Here is a 22,930-nt window from a genome sequence, read left to right as displayed (position 1 = left end):
CTTTCTGTTAGCATCTTTTATGATAAATCAGTGTCAATTACACTAAAAACAAATATTTATCTATTGGTTACCTTGTCAGGCTTCATAATCAATGAAAATATAGGTTTTAATATTTTTGGTTTGGCAGACTGAGCCTTTCTTGTGTCAGTATTCCCCTGGATTTCAATTTATTTTAAATGGTAAAATGTGGGAAAACTTGTCAGAAACATAATTTATTAATTGTTAACTACATACAGTATGTGTAGAGCTGTAACATGGATCCCCAGTTTTGCATTACATTATAATTGACTTTTTTTTTTAGAATTTTCACGGCAATTACAATTACAAAGTCTATTATCTGAACTCAATTACGATTACAACAGCAACATATTTTAAAATTACAATTATAAATACACCATAATGACAATTATTATCAATTACTATTATAATTGACCCCAACCATGGACTGAGTGGTTAGGAAAGGAGAGAAGCTGTTGGGTTTCTATCAAAGAGCCTGTGGGCCCCTGACAGGATTATTTTCACACAGTTATTTATTGATCAGAGGACCCTAGGGCTGCTACATGATTGTAAAATGCTAAAATGTATGTGGCCCTCTGGTAGCCATAATAAATATCATACAATGTCGACTATTCGTTGTTAGAGCCTGAAGTGTAAAGAAGTTCCTGAACAGTTTTAATTGAATGACAAAAAAGTTCTCCACCTTTAAAGTCAAAGTATATTTTTCAGCTTAGAGAAATTCAGTAAATAAAAATTGCATGTAAAAACTTTTTTTTACATGCAATTTTCAGTCCAGGCTAGCGGACTCAAAACACTTTGTTGTTGTTGTTGTTGTTGTTGTGTACACTAGTTAAAATCCTCTGTTATTCGTGAATAGATCAGGCTGAAAATTGGTAGCTAGAATCTATGGATGTGTACGCATTGACGCTCGGAGCCCGATTTTCGATTTGGGGCCCCAAAAAAAAAAAAAAAAAAAAAAAAAAGTCGAATTCTCATTTATTATCAAATATTATGACGGTTGGTGGTACCGAATCATTGGCACATACCACAATATAACGGCCCCCAGGGGCCCCATTTTTCAAATGACTATTCCTCCGTTGGTTCTCGTTAGATCGGAATGCAGTTTGGTATGGACACTATGAATGAATATGATGAGTTACTTGAAGCCCTTTTTTCAAAAAATGGGGCCCATTTCCGCTCATTTCCAAATTCATGGGAACATAGTCGTGAGATATATCATTTCAAAGGTAATTCAGTGTAGATTACAATTATGCACAATTCGATTAGGGGCCCTTTTTGTTGTTGTTTTCTCATTTATTTGTGAGTCAAATATTGCGACAGTTGGTGGTACCGAATATATGAATGGGGCCCTTTACTCCGTATGTGCCACAGGGGCACCAGGGGGCCCTCATTATTTCAAATGACTACTCCCCCATTAATGCTCGTTTTACTCGGTGGAACCGAGTCTTTTGACTGAATTCTTGGGAACATGGTACATCCTTTTCAGCGCGGAGACATTCCGCGGGCCCGGCCGTAGTTCATCTGAACTTTTTTATTAAGGAAAGGGTTTCTTAGGAAGGTTTGTTTGTGGAGTACCATTACTTCATTTCAACTACTACCAACAAACTTCCAACTACATTTGGTTTAATTCAGTATGTAATTTACATTATATGATATATTGACGACAACTGTTAAAAAAATGTTATGTGTATGTATTTCTTTGTATCAAATTAAGTTCAGCTATTAGAGGGCGCTATATGTGCCATGTTTAGGCTCTATGATGGCGGTTCTCAACTTTTTAAAAAAAAAATCTAGCTACCAAATTCCTGGAGGCGCTACTAGAAAAATGCGTACGGATACAACTTCCTATGTGATGGAAAATGTAGCCATACAATGGATGGTCCTGGTTAAATGATCTTATAGTTGGCCCCGAGACAATAATTGCATTTTTTTTTAATTGTGTTTGTATTTACCTGGAGACACAAAGATATAATCAAAAAGTATAGTTGTTGAGAAAAAAACTAAATAAGTTTTTGAGATAATTCTACTATGACCAGTTAACAGACCTGTAGACTTGATTTTTGATAAATGTAAAATCTGTGTGAATTGCTTGTGTAAGACAGTTTGTAGCAAGTTTGGAGTCAATCGCAAAAAAAATAGTGGGAGGAGAAACGTTTGATACGTTTTACAGTTTTTTGCAGCTCAGGCAATATGGCATATGCACAGTTTGGTGATTTTTCGTGCATCTTTAGAAAACGAAGAAGTGGCAATCTAAAAAAAGACAACAAAGCACTCTTTAATATATATATAAAAAAAGACATTTTAATTGCAATCTGGTATATTAGCTCTATACTGTATAGATATATTTATATTTTTACACAGACCACAAGCTACAAAAGAACGCACACAGACAACAATCAGCCAGATAGAAAAATATTGAAGTATTGGCACACATGAGGTTTTTTACAGCTGAACAACTGGGAAATAAAAGAAATGCAGCTTATCTTACATTGACATCAAACTTTGTTTTCAAGTAACATTTCAAACACATGAGGATGAGGCAAGAATAAGTGGACAGTGACATCCTTTCCACACATGAGGAGGAATGTTAGTGAAGGACATAAAAAAGAGTTAAAGATTCAAGTCTGCAAGTTTTAGGCTTGACAACACCTGGAAGGAGATTATGGATTCCCTTTGAATCCACTGGGTTATGACAGAAAGGGAGCATATACACTTAACACTGGTGGATTTAGGTTTTAGTCAGAAAACAATTCTTTACAAAAGTGAAGCCATTGGTGTGAAACAAATACAATTTGTTGTGTTCAAATCGTGTGCCTTCAAATGAAACCTCTTACAGGACAGCCATCCATTCATAGCTGTGTTTGCCCTTGACAGACTCAATACCTCTCAAACACTTTTTCCCCTCCATTGATCGCGGCCGACCCCTTTGTGTAAACGCACATGGCACACATACAGGAGGAAACACAAACAGGCTGAAGCTCCTTCCCCTGTGTGATGCGATGGGTGGGGAAATGATGCATGAGGCTCTGACACATTGCTTACACAGCTTTGCTTAACAGCTTTTTAGGGAACGATCTTTAGAGCCGTTTGATTAGAGTCAATCACGGCGACACTGCTGACTGTCGCAGCTACGAGCACAGAGCACTTTGCAATGTCATCGCTTGTTCTCCAAGACACTGGAAGATGGAACAATGCCTCAGTGGCAAAGACAGACAGCTTCAGTTAAACAGTAACATATAAAAACAGCAGTGGATAAACACACCTGTCGACGTTTTGTAGAGCTACCCAAGGTTGATTCAAGGTTTTTAAATAAAGTGCAGTTTGCGTTAGAATAAGTGCAATGGTTTAAGTATAAAGTAGCTTGTTTTTATGTACACATAAACAGATTTAGCAGATGCATGTCCCTTAACTAATGGAATATCAGTTATAACAGTCAGGGTATGTGAAGAAGGAGAGTTTGACAAATACTGTAGATACGTACTGTATATAAGACTCCATTCAATGGTCAGCCTCACTGAAAGTTTGAGTACGAAACAACTGGATTTTTTAGATTAATAGTAAATGCTTCTAAAAAAAAACTGCTTAAAAAATGAAAAGAAAATGTAAACTTTTAGGATGTTAATGAAAATATCTGCCATATGTTTCTATTGTTATTCAGTTACTTCTTTTTTATTCATAGTGATTTCTTCCTTTGCAAGTTTCTGCGCCGTTTCACCTCCTTCAGCGTTTGACCGATTTTGACAATTACAATATCAAAACGTGTGTACAGTTCAGCACGGGGGTGTTCAAGATTGTTCCATTAAAACATTAGGGAAATCTCCCTTTTCAACTGTTTTCCTTTCAGCTTTGAACTTCATCTGTTTGGTCATTCTTCAACCGATTTCAACCATTCAACTTTTAGAATATTAATATGTCTCTTGTCTTTCAACTGTTATTTTCCACTTTTCTTTATTTTTAACTGTTTTTGATCTACAGCCTTTCAACCACAGAGACTTTTTAACTTCGATCACATTTTTAGAATAGAACGGATGGGTGGCTCTTCTGAATTTCCTCATGCAGCGTACTGTGACACAGGCCCACCATTATTGATGAGGATTGAGTTTTCATCTTTTCTCCTCACTTTTGTTTTATAGAGACTATAGGCTCTATTCTCCCATGTGCGTAAGTCCAAAAAGCCGCACAGTGGCGCTGTTTTTGGCAATGTGCTGTTCTCCTCCTGTTCTTAAGTCAGTCGCTGCACACCTTCATCCCAGTTGCGCACTGTGGGTGGAGCAGCCCTGAAATGTGGCCGTTCCCATTGAAATATGGCTTTACGCACATTCTCCGGTCTGCGAAAGTCCTTCTCCTCTTACGCGCTTCTAACCCTGGAATAAGTGCAGCGACCTGATAAGGTAAAACATTATATTGCACTAGAAATATGGACTTAGTTACATTTGAAGTCCCACGAACTTGTGCATCTCGCAGCAGCAGCTGTGATCACTCAGCTGCTGCTGTGCGATTAATTAAAATCAGACAGACACAGACTTCTGTCCACGTTGGTCACAGTGATTCAACTATTTTCATACTATGTCCAACGTAAAGTCACAGTTTGATCCACTACAGAGTGAAACAAGCTGTCATGTGCAGATTAAAGATTAGTACGTTATTACAGATATGAAATTTGTCCTCTGCATTTAACACATCCCTGGGGAGCAGTAGGCAGCCATTTTTGTGGCACCTGGGGAGCAGTTAGGGGTTAAGGGCCATCCCACAGTGATGGCCCGGGTGAGACTTCAACTGGCAACCCTTTGATTACAAGCCCAGCGTATTAAGCAGGACGCTCTGCAGCCAGGTTGTTTCCTCATATCTATAGCGCATTGTTACGCTTTACAACGACGATGACAACAATGATGGAGAGAGATTTTAACTGTGACTCGGACAGAAGAATGTGGCCGATTCTCAGTCACACTGCAATAATCTGATCAATGAACTGATCAAATCAACCTGTTATATTGTTTATCAATTAAGGTGTTTCAAATTAAACTCCATGTGCCGTGATTTTTAGACAGCCCCAAAAAATGACATCACCACCTCCTTTCCTTCAGCCCGCCTTCATTTACAGAAGACATGGTTTTTGGCTCCTTATGCGCGGGGGGCGTGTCAAGAGCCTGGACCGGAGAATACGCATAGGAGAGTGCGTAACTGCCGGCGTGCAAAAAAAACACTAAAGTCCAGACGGGAGAATAGACCCCTAAATAATTAAAAAGCTCTTCAGAGAAAGGTACTGCTATAGTTCACAGTGGACAACACCAGGACTGCACACAAACAGAGCCCCAAGCTGATGAAAACTTGTTCTGACACACAGTGTGTTGTGTTCCCTGGCTGTATATCCACTGATGGACAGTACCTGGCTATCTTGTTCTTAATATATCTTTGCAATATATCTTTCTCTGACGTGCATCACTCTAACTTCTAACCAGGCGTGGGCTGGAACAAAAATTCAGCCCTGGCATTTTCTGTCCAGACCAGCCAACTACATTATCAGCGACACCATATAGAAGCCATTATTACATCAGTGATGCTCAACATGTGGCTCTTTGTCTTAATTTTAAATATCATTCCCCCAGAAAACCTTAACAAGGGGGAAATGATAAAAACGCCTTTTTACCATTTTCATTTTTTTGCCCCTTTTAAAAAGTTATGACACTTTTTGTGAGACTTTTGTGAGACTTAAACTTCCTTTTGCCAATAAAAATCCCTTTTTTCCTATTTTTTGTCCATTTTTGCAAGTTCTTTTTGACACTTTTTGTCCTTTACCTAATTTTCATCTAAATAAACAAACCTTTTTCCAATAAATACCACTTTTTCACTACTGGTTGCCACATTTTGCCCTTTTAAGCAAACCTTTGCCAATACATACCACCTGGTTCCTTTGTATTTGCCCATTTTTTTTGGCCACTCTTGACTGCTTTTTGCCCATTTTAGTCACTTTTCACTCTTTTCTTGCCATGTTTTTACCACTTTTGGACCATCTGTTATTATGTCTGCCTCCACTCACTTGTCAAAACAAAAAACTAAAAAAAAAATCTAGCAGACCAAACCGGCCCACTTTGGTTCGAAGGCCCACCAGGATGATTCCCAGCCCACCTCTGCTTCCAACTGTTCCTCTCTCATAATATCATATTATATTTTAATATAGAAAAGTACTGTCTGTAAGACTCCACTCATTTTAATGACTTCTAAAAAAGAAATAAACACTGAAGTTACACTTTTCCTTTTAAATGCCAAAGTGACATGATGATGTAAAACTGCAATGATCCAGAACAGGGAATTTGCATTTACCTAAAATACCGGTGGGGCACATAAAGGGTGCAGAGGCTTCTGGACCAACACCAACCTGACCACACATCACTGCTCAGGGCGGACCATCAGATACTGAGATTGCTAAATAACACACGATTGTTTATCACATGACATTGACTTACATTATACAACTTACTTGATGATTTTACACATATGTGGGTTGGACAATGCGTGCCACAGCAAATCGAAACCAATTATTTAGTTTCAAATATGAACCATCAATGATGTGAAAATGAGCAGCAGTTTAACAGGTGTCATTAAAAACAAGTGGATGTTGTAACAGTGAATAAAACCCATGGATTAAACGTTTGCTTTGACTTCAACATGAGGCTGTTAGTTTATGTAAGATGATAGAAACAGGCTACACTGAATTACTGGCTATGTGAGTCAAACTTCAGCATAAGTTGCACACATTGATTTCCATTGGATGGATTGTTAGCATCACACGGTAAGAATGATCAAATACACTGTAAGTACATTGGAGAAAAAAGTAATCTAAATATATTACTTTTCTGTATAAAGAAACCAGTTTATATATATTATTTACAATCAAGGGCATAAATGCTGCACCTCTTTTTGAAGGGTATTGTATACGGATATTCTGCTTAAGCCAAACAGGGCTTTTGAAGCCTCAAGGTACAACAGGCAATAATATTTCATATCACGAAGCATGTGTTAGTGACATGGCTGAAGCATTATTTAAAGGCTAGCGTTATATCAACAATCAGTCCACTTAATAATGTCAGTAATAATGTCGTAATAATCTCTTAATGTCAGATATTTTGCTTTGGCTACACACCTTTTTTGAATCTTCAAGAGTTATAGTTGGAACAGTCACAACACAAGCTTTTTTTTTTTTTTACTAAAAGCTGCTAACAATCCAAACAAGGATTGTATACATTGCATGTATTATGTTGCATGGTGGAATCTAACTAACAGGAATTGCAGTATAGTAGCACCTTTATTTGAAGTAGTTGAGTCCAGCCACTAAAAAGAACTTCTCCAAGAAAAGCTCAGAGTCCAGGACAGCGATGTGGGCAGCGCGACCGATCAACGTGTTTGCTGTGTTGGGAAGAGCGTGGAACACATTCTGCCGTATCAGTCGGCATTCTTTGGCCTCTACGAGAGGCTGTAGGAGGTTGTTGATCATCTCAGTGTACACTGGCCCTTCACGACAAAAAAGGAGAGGAAAAATGATTAGTTCAACAAACAGCAATGGGCCACATAATAGAGTGTCATACATTCGGTTGTCTTTAATCCGTGTACTGTTTGTTCTTTAGTTATTCCGTTTTAAAACCAAATCAAAATAACAAATAAACGATGTGGTTATTTTGTTTTACTGATTTAAAACCAAAACAGAAATACAGAAAAATCAAAAACAGTGTTTTTCTGTTTAAAAAAAAAAAAAAAAAAAAATATTGTTCTGTTTGTGAGATATTTGGATATTTACAGAGAAATTAGAGCGAGAACAGAAGTCCACTGCACCTGGTTTCCCTCCACAGGTCCTGGAGGATTTATTTCAGCAGTTTTCTGGTTCTGCTCATGATTTCATTCAGTCTGTGGATGTTTCAGCTCTTAAAAAGCCGCTCACATTTATGTTTTGTTTTATGGTGTTACGGTCCAAAAAGTATCCAAATAAACTGGTGACTGACTGTCAACTGTGAGGCTGGTGTGAGGAACACTTGATGTTAGAACTTCTGCGATTTGACACTTTTGCAAAAACAATTACAGCATTTTTGAGGGCAGTAAAAATATTTATTTTGCACGTTATGATACCACTAGCCACTAACAGCAGCACAACACACACAGAAGTTAATCACAAGAAACGAGGAACACCAGTAGATTCATTACACCACCTCTGGTTTCTTTAATCACATATTATGTGCATGTTTTTAGTAACATCCATTCTAAATGTGTTTTTAACTTATGTATTAAAAACATAATAACATTTCAATTCACCAGTTCATCAGTAATATGACTTTTGCGTTGCTCCTTTTTTTGTCTGTAGTAAAAGTCCGCCCCGTCTGTGGGTCCCCTCTGTGTGGTGAGATTAAAACATGAGGCTCTCATCCATAGTTTCACCGTAAATATCCAAAATTTCACACAAACAGAAGATTTAAAACGCAGTTTGTCTCGTTTTTGATTTTTCGGTATTTTAATTTTAAGTCAATAAAACAAAATAACCACACTGTTTATTTATTATTTTGATTTGGTTTTAAAACAGAATAACCAAAGAACGAATGGTACACGGATTATCTCCTATGTACACTTCAAAATAAAAGCACAGTATTTTGTTTCTGAAATTGTGCACAACCAACTTTCAACAGTTTGGGTTTTAACTGTTTTTCTTTAATCAAAGCCGATTCACTGAAAATAATTTCCCACTGGCTGAATATCAAAAAATGACCTAAACAGTTTCAGTAAAAACTCTAGACTTGCGTTCCCATATTAAAACTTCTGACCTGTCGTTTTATCCTTGAGAGCTGTTTTGCACATCTCTATCCTTGCAGAATGAAAGGGGACATAACGGTCTTGTGGAGACGCCACCAACACAATGTTCTTGAAGAACTGGAGCCCTACAGAAGAACACAAAAGAAAGAGACGTACAGAGTGAGAATGTTGTACAAACGAAAGGGAAAGACAAAAGTAAGAAAGTAAAAGGTTAGAAATCTCAAGGTGAAATGACAGGGTTTATCATTGCAGGTGTGCTTTAAAGTAGCACCCAGCTGGCTTCTCCATTGTCCAGGGTGGTTTTTTTTTTTCAGCACAAGAAGAGCAGCAAGAAAAAAGTAAAAGCATTTTCAATCTAATCATCTTCAAAACGTTGTGACAAATGAGCACTTTGTTCCACTCACACAGTGGGGAGGCCTTTTAATGCTCGTTGGCAGGAGAGAGAGGGTTTGCATACTGACACACTCGTGAAGGCAAGAGCTTTGTGAATATTGGAACGTTCAGGCTTTCCTGTAACAGTCACGATCAGCTGCTAAGCTGCCTTTAGCTGCAGATGCTCATTTTAGTACCTGGTTTCTGACTCAGGAGGTAGAGGAAGGTTTTCCGAGGATCAACATGATCTCTGAAGGTGAGCTGCAGCAGGGATCCAGATTTTTTCAGCTTCTGCATCAACCACAAACCTGCACAATATAAACAGAACATCAGTTTTATTAGAGTCTTCTGTACTTAAAGTACGGTGTCTATAGTTGCGGACCCAGACCTCAGACAAACCTGACTATAATTCCGGCACTTCTACATAAGCATAATGTACCTGATTCATCAGTGTGATAGGATGGCTAGGGTTAGGGTTAGGGTTAGTGGTCGAAGGCGTTAGACTCAAGGATTTTTCCTTCCGCTGACGTGGGTTTCAATCGCACTTGTGACATTTTGGTTTTTTTGATTTTAACATATTTAACACGACAAATTCCACCTTTAAAATTGAAACATTTTAGGGTATTTTCTGGGTTAGGGATAGTATTAAAATAAAACTGACAGAACTATAGCTAGAAGGACATGGGTCTGGCAGTGACGGAACTACCGGCATTCGGCTTATTGCGCATGCATCCATAACAGGAAGTGCCGGAACTATAGTCAGGTTTGTCCGAGGTCCGGGTCTGGACCAATAGCAACAGCCTATTTTATTTGCAAAGTAATTTTTCTAGTACATGATAACATTATGTTTCTGCCTCACAGCACAAAGGCCTTGCATAAGAGTAATATTAAATATTTATTCAATTGTTTTTTTTTTTTATTTAAGCTGCTATGAAGGATCATTTAATTATCACAGGGTTCCTACAGCTTCAGTCAAATTAAATTCAAGACTTTTCATTGACATTTGAAAGTAAATTTAAAACCAACATCACAGTAAACACAATTAAGGGAAAAAAATGCCACATCAATGACATAGAGTTAGGGTACATTTTTTCCAGCGACTAGTACATAACAAACTAAAAAAATCCAAATCACTCTAAAAACACACAAGATGACTGCAAAAATAGCCAGAAATCTATGAAACACCAACAAAAAAACAAAAAATAAAAACCATGAATAAAAATCTTTCAAATGTTGTTGAAAATTGCTACATGCATGACACGTATCTGCACAAAGTCCCGCTGCAACCACATCACTGTTTTGTAGTTGGTTCCACTGTCGTGATTACTCAATGTTAAGGTTTCTTTATAGACAAATGTCACCATTTATTTTGAATTGTGAGTCTAATTACAATCATAAAATCATACTTCTCATTATATAGCAGATTTCTACTGTGGTGTAGTGACCAACTCCTGCCCTGTAGATGGCAGCACCACACTTTGGGTTGAGAAATTAGCCGATAGTTAGAAACAGCACAGAAGGAGGTGAAGAGTTTATGAGGGAGAAAATGAAAAAACGAGTCTTAGACGATGGATTTTAAAGCAGCGCACACTCTGAGCGGAGCATGTGTGGATCTAGGGGGACTAGTAGGAGTGTGTCTATCGTGTTAGAAGGCAATCAACAACCGGTGAAAGTTTTCACGACGCTGCATTTCATTGTGCAACGAAACATGTTGCTTTACTGTGCAAATAACAACAAATACTTTGAATCTTTCAATCAATAGTGTTGATTTGTTGTTTAATAAAAGGAAACCAATGTTCAGATGTTGAGGTGTCACTAAAGCTAAAAACTTTAGCCTCAAAGATACATTTCTGCTTGACAATTTTTTTTTTTTTTTTTTTCTCACAAAAAGTCTGATTTCTCAGTTTCCAGGTCAAAAGTTGGCATTTTCTGTTAAACCAACTTATATTCAACTGCTGATTACAGAAAAACAAAACAAGCTAGAAACATATATTTTTTAATGATGAAAGTAAGAGTCTATTCTTTCAGAATCTGGTTTCAGATTTTACATAATCATAGTAAAACATGTTCTATGGGTCTTAAAATATCAGTCAAAATGCTCTAAAATGGCTGTCAGTGAGGGGGTACAGTATATGTTGTGAAAATGGCTGGCAGCCAATGAGTTAACTCATTCAGTGTCAGCCATTTTCAGAATTTCTACCCCCCTCAGTGTCAGCTGTTTTTGAGCATTTTGACTGATTTTTAAAGACCCACAGAATATTTTGTACTATGACTATCTGATATCTGACAACAGATTCTGAAAGATTGAAGCCTCTACTTTCATTACAATTATTATTATTTTTGTTTCTGGCTTGTTTCGTTCTCCCGTAATCAGCCGTTGAATAGAGCAAGTTTTACAAAAAAAAAAACCCTGTCAGTGACTTTAAAGCTATTTTTTTTGCTTTAGTGACAACTATAACATCTGAACATTGTTTCCTTATATAAAACAGAACAAAAAAATCACTGAGACCAGGCTTTTGATGGCAAAATTATTATTATTTTGCTATCCGTGTAAGAGTTGAATGGATTTCTTACTGTATTTTGGTGTTCCTCCAAGTTTATATCAGTCTGCACACACGCAACTTTTTATCGTTTTATCTCACCATCGCCACACACTCCAATAGTCGACTAAAGTTCCACACATGCTCTGGTCGGGTGTGCGCTGCTGTGCGCTGGTGGGAACATCGACATCATCTCTCGTATCGCCATTTTCTGTCTCGTAAACTCCTTTCCTTTCCCTCTGAGCTCTGCATCCAAAGGTGCGCTGCTACCACCTACATGTCATCTATTTGCTATCTGGCTCACAGTCGAGGCCCACCCTCCACCCGCCGATCACACAGACGTAACTTCCTTTTCCTCCCGACACGCAGCGCTGACCCGGTTAGTTGATGGTTTTATCTCACGATCGCAACATTATCAATAATCCACTCAGGTCCACACATGTTCTGTGTTAGTATGTGGAGCTGTGAGCTGCTGGATATTTTACAATATCACTTCATAGCACCATAATCCCACTCGTTCCTGCTTCTCCCCCCCAGCTAATGGTAGCATCAATAGCTTATCTCACATCTAAAGGTGCACTGCTGCCACCTTGAGGGCACAGTTGGTCACTACATCACCCTACAGCTTAAATATTGATGAGGGACCTCTGCCAGGGTGTATTCTAGTAATCTCAGTGAAAAAACGCAAATAACGAGTTATCTCGTCAATGGCACTGATCATTTGGATTTGAAATGACAAGTTATCTCGTCAATGGCACTGAATGAGTTGACAATTAAGGCCTTATTTTTAGATTCATGAATGTAATGTGTTTTAAGACTATTCAAGGATCCTCTGGAACCCTGTATCAGATAAAGACAATGTTGGCCTTATAGATCAGTAAATCAAATATCAGTTGTCAAAAAAAAAAGGTTGAAATATGGATTTTGATCTCCATTGTAAACACTCTTATTGACATTGTCGTAAATGTTTCACACATTGCATCATGTCATGTGGAGTCCCATAGGCTGATACATGGAAGTGTTGTCTTCTGATTTCTTGTGTTTGCCCCAAAAACTCTACCAAAGTGCTTTCCAACACATTTCTGGTGTTTTAAAGGGCTGAAAAAACATTCAAATCTGGCTGAAATTGACTGTCTTGCGAACTGATGTGATATGAGGAAAACGTGAGCAAAAAAAAAAAAATGGTGTCAAGCGAATCACTGTCCTGGTAAGAATGAAGTAAAAACACTGCTATGCATTCGTCTATGGGACACCACATCCCACAATGCAATGCGTCAAACTCTTCCGACAATATCAATAAGTGTTTTACAGTGAAGATGAAAACAAACTTTGGAGCACAATTTCAACCTTTTACATCTTTTTTTTCCACAAACAATATTTTATTAATTGATCTAAAATCTCAGCTTAAGTGTTTTAAGCACTTTATTGATACAAACAACCCAAACAGCGACACTTCATGCAGTTATTTGAAGAAAGACAAACAATTTTTACTTCTGCTTATGCGTACTTTAGCATGAAAGTTTGGAATGTGGGAACTAACTTTACCTGTGCTAACCAGTGTGCTGTTATTGTACAGCGTTCCCAGGTGTGGCCCTGACAGTGAGAGGAAAGTGTGCATCTTGGGAAGGTAGCAGCGAAAGCGTGGCCTTGTCAGCACTGAGCGGATGATGATGTTCCCCAGAGAGTGACCGATGAAGCTGTCAGCCAGAAACAAGAAACTTTTCAGTCAGAGAAAGTTTAACCTCCATGTAGGCGGCAACAAATAACAACTTACAAATGTACACTGAATAAAAAATACCAATTTCCTCCAACGCTTCTGACCTTGGACACTGGAGTTCATTGTTGACTCCTCTCAATATGTGGAGGAGGGTTTCTTAGAGTTTTAACAACAATGCAGCAAATTTATTAACTATTGACAACTTAAGGATGCCAAAACAGAGGACACACTATGAGTTAATAGCAGTGGGAAATCTTCGATTCTTCATGTGTACTTTGTCTGTCATTTAGTTTAATTACTGCATTGCCGCAGTGTTACCCTGAATCCCTCATCGTCATAGCTGCTGTTGTCAAACTAAATATAGTGGGAATGTAGAGGGAACCAGCTGCTTTGGTGGCAGTCCATTGCTTTTCCTCTTTGATATTTTTCCTCTGGAGTATATATCACAATATAGTAAGTTCAAAGAACTTGGGGTATAAACTTTCACAAAGAAATAAATTGGCACTTTGAGGGCAATTAAGCAGGAAGATTAATAGCTTAATTTGTTTGGAGTCTGGAAATTTGACACAACATTAAAAAGCACAGTTTATCAAGAGGAAGTCAAAAACGCTTTGGTGCTGTGTGATATGAGCTTTGCATTTGTATGTGCCACTGTTTGTGTTTTGAGTCCATATATTAACTTGAAAATGATTATCAGAAGTTCAAAGATAGAAGTTGAGTTTGTCAGGGCCAGTGTGGTCTCTGCTGCTCTCTGCTGGAAGCATTTCAGCATTTCACTTTTTCCTCTCAATGATAGGAAAAGACATTTTAAACGGGGGCTTTGACCAGGGTCGGGGTCAATTACATTTTTAAATTACAATTATATCTTCAATTATCCATGTTTCAATTACTATTCAACTATGATTACGTCGACCAGCCTTTTTCCAATTACAATTAAAAATACAAGGATTATTTTACCCCTTAAATCAAGTACAACAATCAACTACTACAGTTCAATTACAATGAATAAAAATGACTCATACTTTCATTTAAAAAAAAAAAAGCCCATAAAATTTAACCTTCCTATTGTGTTAGCTTTCTGATTTTAGCATCTCTTATGTTAATGGGTCAGTTTTTGACCCATGTCTTGAATCAGCTGTAAAATACACAAAAAAGTTACCTATCATCTAATTTGTTTTCCATGCCTTTTTTTTGGTGAGTATAGCACTTAAATTAAACATTTCTTTTTTTAAATGGTACAATGATCCTCAAGAGAGCTAACGGGTAAACTTGATATGAAACACATTTTAACAATGGTTTACTACATAGGCCTATGTATAAAACATCAAACTATAAAATGGTTCCTCAGTTTTGTGTTTAATTACATTGTAAATGACTTTTTATAAAAATGATGCAGGTGCTGGGAGTGTCACGCTGCATTAGCTAAGCATTAGCTTAGCATTAGTATTAGCTAGCATTAGCATTAACATTAACATAAGTTTTAATTAGCATTAGCTAGCATTAGCATTAACATAAGTTTTAATTAGCATTAGCTAGCATTAGCCTACTATTAGCATATATAAGCATTAGTATTAACGGGCGACCGTGGCTCAGGTGGTAGAGGGTCGTCTTCTGATCGAAAGGTTGGGGGTTCGATCCCAGTACCTGACTATGTGTCAAAGTGTCCTTGGGCAAGACACTGAACCCTAAGTTGCTCCCAGTGGTTGACTAGCGCCTTGCATGGCAGTCCTGTCCCACTGGTGTGTGAATGTGAGAGTGATTGGGTGAATGAGCTGATATGTAAAGCGCTTTGAGACTGCTTCAGTGTGGTGATAAAGCGCTATATAAATCAAGTCCATTTACCATTTTTTACCAACATTAGCTAGCATTAGCATTAACCTAACATAAACATCAATCTAGCATTAGCAATAACCTAGCATTAACATTTGCCTAGCAATAGCATTACCAGAGCGTTAGCACTAAACTAGCATTGGCATCAGCCTAGCATTGGCATTAATCTAGCAATGGCATTAACCTAGCATTAGCATTAGCCTAGCAATAGCATTAACCTAACATTAAGCATGAATCTAGCAATAGCTGAATATTATATGAATCCTCACTAATTATCTGAACTCAATCACAATTATAACAGCAATGCATTTTTTCAATTATATTTTCAAATATAATTAAGCCACAATTGTAATTAATTAACAATTACGCAATTACAATTATTATTGACTCCAACCCTGGTTCTGACTACGGGTTTATGAAGCAGATTAACTGACCTGATCCTCCCTATGGTCAGATTGTAAAGCTGGATGTGCTGAATGATCTCATCCAGTAGTCGGTCAGTCATGGCGTCGAAATCTGCAAACGTGTCAGCCTGGAGGGGTGAAGGAAACCACAGCTGTCAGCACTTTGCACATGACACTGAAGCACTTAGCAGCGCGTAGGTCTGTACCTGGTTCCTCTCAGACATGAGGAAGTCCAACCTAGATCCCGGCAGCCCCAGCTCGATGAAGGTCTTCACCAGCCGCAGGTCTGCACTGTTACCTGAAGGCAGAAAAAAAAACAGAAAAGGGAACCGCCATTTGTTTGATCATTAAAGGTGTATTTTGTTAAATGGCTTATTTACAATATTTTAATAATAATTTGTGAGCAACCATGACAGGTGAACAAATTTGGTATATGGCCAAATAACAGCCATCAGACAGGTTAGTTTTACCCTACTATGATATTTTGTTGCAATAGTAATCCAATATTGCTAATAATAGTAATCAACTTTTACAAAAAAACAGTAATTGGGAAAATTTGTCACATTTTTGTAAACTCTCAGAGCAGTTACTTTTAAGGCAATGGCTATTGTACGATTGCCGTATCAATATACTGACATTCTATCCGTACGCAGCGCCCCTATTTGGCCAGTTTAGGTCATGTGACGAAGACTAAACCTTACCCTAAACCTAACCCTAATCCTAAACCTAACCCTAATCCTACACCAAACCCTAAGACGCTACGTACGTGTACTTCGGTAACCGTACCAATAGCAACAGGGGTACAAATAGAAACTTTCTACTTTCAATGTGTTCAATGTAGTATCTAATCCCTATTTCAAAGTGGTCTGTGTTGCAGCCTATTGAAGGGAAAGCTTTCCAGCTATTGATTATCACTAAATAACTGTCAATAATAATTGTAATTGCACTATCTTACTGTACTATAGGAAGACATCACATGACAAAATTACTTATACTACTCATAAAAGCTTGGATTTCTGCTATCATGGGCATTGCATCAGTTGTCCATACACAACCTCACCATCGAGGCCATGCACACACACCACCAGGTGTATGCCATCATCGAACTCCTCGTCATCCTCCTCAGGGGGGAAGTACGGCAGGTCTGATGCCAGCAGAGGAAGGTTGCTGTATAAACCTGATTTAAAGTCTAACTCTTTAAAGAGCTCTTCTTTGGCCTTGAAGAAACTGGAAAAAAGGGAGATGACAGGGAGAAATCAAAGGTAAAGCAGGCTGAAATAAAGATTATCCTTCACAAGAACACATGGTTAGAAGCAAATCTTTATAACATTTGACAAGTTTCTGCCTTTAGGCTAAAATATAAAAGTCTACTCAGATTTGTGTGTTTTATTAAAGCAGCCCTCACTTTCTCCTTCAGGGCACAACAAAGCTTTCATAGCAAAGTAACCCCCCCCACAAAAAAAATAAAAAAATAAGCTGCTCAAAGTTTTATCACACTGTCATCCTTCCAGGTTACCATGCTGCAAGAGTCAAACAAATCCCATTCTTGTTCCTCCAGCTAATCGAGATGGATTGGTTTGCTCACTCTTTGATGTGATTAAACACTTTCTTTCACCTTGTCATGACTTTCTCGCTTCAGGTATGCCTTCACTCTATTTTGTCATGCCAATCAGCAAAGAGTGAGTATCTGCCAACCAGCACAACGTGCAAACCTATAAACCCTTATACTTTGGCCTGGTTTCCTGCGCCAAGTGTGGATTATATTCTCTCTCTTAAGCATTCAGGAAGTGGGGCCCCTGAGCTGGACAGGGATTACCCTCAATACAGCATCAGTAAAAATTCCATCATAACATTTTGTTGTGGTGGGGCATTGTGTTTTTAAGTATTGTTCAGAGGTATTTGCCAGTAAGAGCAAAATGTGATCCTTTAGTCCTTCACTTGCTCTATGGCAAAACATATTTAGATTAGTCAAATTAATAGTTTATCAAATGTGTCAATAATTATTCTCAAACTTCCTTATTGTTTCCTTTTGGTTTAGTTAAACAAGCAACTAAACAACTCCAACAACAAGTTAAAGGATAACAGAGAAGTGTTTTGGATATGTTTCTGACTATACCTATATCCAGTTCTGAAGGTAATTTCACACCGAACAAGACTGAAGCGACTCTGGCAACTAGATTATATTCAAAATCAAGCGACATCAAGTGACCTCCCTTCAAGCAACGTGGCTTGCGTGATTCCAGCAACTAGATCGTGCAATTGAGTCGCTCAAAGTTGAAACATTTGAACTTTTCAAGCACCAACTCCCCCAGCCGTCGCTGTCTGTACGTGCAGCTGTACACTTCCTCAACTTACTGGGGCCATATGAAAGTGGCATTCTCGTTGAATAAGCCTTTTAAATTCTAAGTACTGTATATTTTGAGTGAACTCATTTAGTAACTCTGTAAGTTGAGCATTTAAATCATCTGTGATAAGTCACTGAAGCGATGAAGCAACCTAAAAGCACGACAATGTTCAAGCGACTCAACGCGGGCGATTTGGACACACCTTAATGCGTGTTTTAGAGGTCTTGAAACAGGGCGACATGTAGGTCTGCAGTTTGTGTGCAAATCGAGCAAGAAAGCGTTTGACGAACACCGGAGCTTTACAGCCTCTGCTACAACCTCAATACAAAAACATGTAGCAGCTAGCACAGACAGCTAGTGCAGACACTCGGACAGTGCTAACTGATACATGCTCCAAGAATGCTGCGTTGCCAAAACTGGACAAGATGACAGGGTTCAGAGCCATAATGAATAAGTCCTGATATTTTATTTCATTTGTATTTTCTATTATTTGGAGATTGACTAAAGTACACATCAGAATGCAAATGTCTACGCCTGCAACTGTTTAAGTCTGTTAATAACAATAAATTACTTATAAAGACATTCTCTTATATACCAATCTTTTGATCTGCCACAATAATGTGATTTAAATGAAAATACCTCAAGTTAAGGGTGTTTTTTTTCAATCTCTTCACAGCACTACATGAAATATCAACTAAAAGGCACCTAGAAGCAACTGAAATCATTAGATGAGTAAGTGATCAAGTCTGTGATTCTTGCTTTGACATCAGTGCACTCTGTTGTTTAAGTGGAACTCAGCAGCTTAGAAAACCATTTTCTTTGACAAAAATCAAAACTTACTTTAACATTCGTTCATTTGTCTCGTTGTCCATGTTCAAGGGACTGAGTGAAGACGAAGATATTATACCAAAGGAACCTAGGGGCTGATGGGTAATTGGGGAGGTAGTCTGGCGAGTGGACATTCCACTGATAGATGGAGAGTCTCTTAAGACGGATGAAAATGGCAAACAGGTCGGAGCACAGGACACTGACATGTTCACCACCTCAACCATCTTTTTATTGACAAAAGCCAGTCCTGAGTTAGGGATCTTGGAGGTCTTGGTTTGGCAGTCCAATGATTCTTTTTCACCAGCAGATATAACGTTGAGGTCAAGAGACAATGTTACATCAATAGTTGCCAGTCCTGAAAGGTCACTGGGCCTCTGCGAGGTGGTTGTGATACTGTGAGGATCCTCACTGGAGTGAGCCAAATGTAATGTCTGTCGGGCATCTTTGAATTCACATTCTTCGCTCTGACTGATATTTTGGCACACTGTAGGGTTAACACTCTTCTGGATTGCTGTGCTTTTGAGCACACATGGTTTGTTTCCAAAGCTGCAGTGTGATGCCTCTGATTCAACAAAGTGCACATCCTCCACTGAGGCGTTTAGTCTACTAGTGCCTGTTTGAATGTTCATATTCTCCTCCAGGCTGTCACTAACTCTACTTTCCATCACATTAGGGCATTCAGAGTCTTGTAAAAGTGGTTCAGACACACCACTTAACACAGACTGGAGTCCTTGTGTCTCTGAAAAGTGCTCTGAGGAGCAGAATTTTTCTGAGATAATATTTTCCTGAAGAGAAGGGGCCTGACCTCTATTTATGTCTAACAGAGATATGAAATGTTCAGATTGCTCCAAATCCAAATGACTGCTCAAAGAGCAGTTTATCTGACAAGATTCCCTGTGTTGTGCTAAGCTCTTGCTATCTGTCTCCAGCACAAGGCCTTCCTCTGCATCCACAGGGCTGCTTATCTGTGGTGCAGACACTGATTTGGTCAGCTTGTTAAGATGCCTCTGCTGCTGGTCATCTTCGTAAGGCAGCGAGCTAATAGAGGTGAGTGATGCCTGTATGCCTCCACCTGGAAAGCCGCCATTGGTTTCCATTTGCAAGCCTTCAAGAGATCCCCGATGGGCTGGGTGGTGGCACACGGTTCGCTGAGGAAAAGGCCGGCCTCGTTGCGTAACATCCACAGGCCATGCCACAGAACTGGGATCACTTTCAATCCCAGAGTCAGAAATAACTGAGGAGGAGCGCTTCATGATCTTGGAGCTAATACAGCCCCGATGGTGGGTGACATCTTTTCTGACTCCAAAAGGAGACAAGACTGGAAGAGAATTGGCAGCAAGTATGACATTGTCCTCAATTTCATCATCCATAGAGTTATTTAGAGGCACAGCTGCGTCAACGTCAGACACGTCTTCACTGTCCTCAGTCCGACTTGCTTTGTTATATTTAGCATCATTAAGTTTGACCAAAGTTTCTGTCTCTTGGTGAGCAGAGGACACTGGGCATCTGGTGATTGAAGCAAGCAGTACTGACTCTTTTTGGTATGGACCCACATCGTCAGATCTGTCACTCTCCTGGAAATTTCTCATTGGTTTCTTAAAGTGTTCTGCCTCTGCCAAAGAGAGTTTGGCACTGTGCTCAGTAAGAATTACATTATGTGCAGTTCCTTTATCACTCTGACTCTGCTGGGCCATGAGTGAGACATAAGTGGGCAGGTCCATACATTCATCACCGTCCAAAGAATCCTCAGGTATTGCCGGGGATCTGGTTCCCTGGCTACTGTGAAAAGGTCTGTTAGTAGAAGTTTTGAGAACATCTGGGGTGATTAGTTTATCACTTGCTTCAAGTGGTGGCACATGTGATATGTAATCTGAAAAGAAAAAAAGCATTCAATCTGAGAAATGAACATCTGGTGGCTCAGAAGAACAAGATCAGAAAAGAAGAATTACAAGATTCCAAAGAAGAAAATATGTGTACCCTTCGTTCTTTGGTTATTCCATTTCAAAACGTAATCAAAATAACAAATAAACGGTGTGGTTACTTTGTTTTATTGACTTAAAACCAAAACAAAATCAAAAACCAGATAAGCAGTGTTTTTCTGTTTTAAAATCTTGTTCTGTTTGTGATGTTTGGATATTTACGGGAAACTATGGACAAGAGATTCATGTTTTAATCTCAGCACACAGAGTGGACCCACACAGACGGACTTTTACTCCTGGACAAAAAAAAGAGCAATAAGTCACATTACTGATGAACTGGTGAATTGAAACATTATTATTACATAAATAAATGAAAACAAAAAATGGATGTTGCGTAAAACATGCACATATGTGATTAAAGGAACCAGAGGTGGTGTAATGAATCAACTGGTACTCCTTGTTTCTTATGATCAACTTCCGTGTGTGTTGACAAATGCCATTAGTGGCTAGCAGTATTATAACGTGCAAAATAAATATTTTTACTGCACTAAAAAAAAGCTGTGTAATTGTTTTTTGCAAAAGTGTCAAATTGTAGAAGTTCTAACGTCTATAGTTTCTCACATCATCCTCACAGTCGATGGTCAGTCACCTGTTTATTTGGATACTATTTGGACTGTAACATCATAAAACAAAAGTACAGTGTGAGCAGCTTTATACAAGCAAAACATCCACAGACTTGCATGAAAACAGAAACAGGACAACAAAACTGAAAAATGAATCCTTAACACTCCTATTGTTTGAGGAAATCTGGTCCAGGACCTGGGGAGGGAAACCAGGTGCAGCGGACTTCAGTTCTGGTTCTAATTTCCCTTTGTCCACAATTAATTAATCTCACAAACAGAACAAGTTTGAAAACAAAGAAGAAAAAAAACAGAAAACGCTGCTTATCTGATTTTTTTTAATTTTTTCTGTATTTCTGTTATGGCTTTAAATCAGTAAAACAAACACCATTTATATGTTATTTTGATTTGGTTTTAAAACAGAATAACCAAAGAACAAAGGGTACACGGATTGTGGAATTACCTGTTTGAGGAGATTCAACATATCTATCCTCAAAAATGATAGGAAGGCTGTTCCAGTCTCCATCAATATCTAGGCACTCAACGGGTAAAGGAGGCATCTTCATCAGGTAATCTGAGCTCCGCACTTCAGCAGCGATCTGACCATGTCTATTTATTCTGAAAAAGAGTATTGTCAGGAATATCAACTCTTCTTCTAGAAGGAAGTATCTTTTTCTGCTGAGGATGATACTTACAGTTCCTCTTGAAATGTCAGGGACATGCTTTTGGGATGCTCGGTGTAGAAGTATGCCTCTGAGAATCTTCTAACCTGGTGAAACACAAAGAGCTTTCTATAACACCAATTAGGTTTGAAATCAACCACCATGGCAGGCATATTGCATTCCACATTCCACATTACAAAATCTTCCCGAGGCAAACATGATCATTGTTTTCAGGCTTCCTTTTGCATCAGTTGTTGCTCAATATACAGTATATATAATCTCATCATTAACTTCAGGTGACCTTCAGGGGTTATTTATAGGCATTTATCAGATTATCAGGTCTGTAGGTAACTAGTAGTCTGGAGTACTGAAGAAACGCAAAGTCGGAGGTTCCAATCCAGTAAAGTGATTTGGGCCCTTGAGCAAAAAAAGATTCATGTAACATGCTACCTCTCACAGCCAGTATAAACAGGCTCTGATTAATCATGTTACTTCTTTGCTGAATCATTGTTTATACTAAGAGACCTTGACAGACAAATCTAAATATCAAACCAAAAGTTGATTACTTCCTCTAACATGCACACATTTCATAACAAAGATTTATTTAAAGAGGAACTAAACCCCTGCTTTCTTCTCACCTGCCACTAGGAGGGAAAATTAAAAGATGCCTTAATTATGTGCGGGGCTCCTGCAGCAGTTAAGACACGCCCAGTCTATACTATAAATTCTCCAATGAACAATCTATGCTATGTTCATTACTCAATATACCTCTCTATTCAGTCTTCTCTCAATCCAACCTACTCACCACAGATTGTAGAGCCCACAGGTGATAGTTCTTATAAAAGGGGCGAGGCTAACAGTGATTGTTTGTCACTCAAGATG

At 38.5% G+C, this 22,930-nt stretch overlaps 1 protein-coding gene across 1 annotated transcript in view; it reads right to left on the bottom strand.

The window, feature by feature from the left end:
- Positions 1-5,977: 5,977 nt before the first annotated feature.
- The window catches only part of fam135b (family with sequence similarity 135 member B), an 80,894-nt gene continuing 63,941 nt past the window's right edge, over positions 5,978-22,930 (bottom strand). The window contains exons 11-20 of the mRNA XM_028461576.1: positions 22,082-22,155; positions 21,850-22,004; positions 18,860-20,717; positions 16,735-16,901; positions 15,881-15,972; positions 15,705-15,802; positions 13,269-13,420; positions 9,381-9,491; positions 8,823-8,936; positions 5,978-7,527 (exon numbers count right to left, since the gene is read on the bottom strand). Coding sequence (XP_028317377.1) covers positions 7,322-7,527; positions 8,823-8,936; positions 9,381-9,491; positions 13,269-13,420; positions 15,705-15,802; positions 15,881-15,972; positions 16,735-16,901; positions 18,860-20,717; positions 21,850-22,004; positions 22,082-22,155 — 3,027 coding nt within the window. The 3' untranslated portion in view covers positions 5,978-7,321. The remainder of the gene's footprint in view (positions 7,528-8,822; positions 8,937-9,380; positions 9,492-13,268; positions 13,421-15,704; positions 15,803-15,880; positions 15,973-16,734; positions 16,902-18,859; positions 20,718-21,849; positions 22,005-22,081; positions 22,156-22,930) is intronic.

The sequence above is a fragment of the Gouania willdenowi genome, chromosome 11 (genome assembly GCF_900634775.1).
Source record: "Gouania willdenowi chromosome 11, fGouWil2.1, whole genome shotgun sequence".
Taxonomy (NCBI): Eukaryota; Metazoa; Chordata; class Actinopteri; order Blenniiformes; family Gobiesocidae; genus Gouania; species Gouania willdenowi.
Note: the sequence above shows the minus strand (reverse complement) of the source record. Positions and strands in the feature narration are given on the sequence as shown.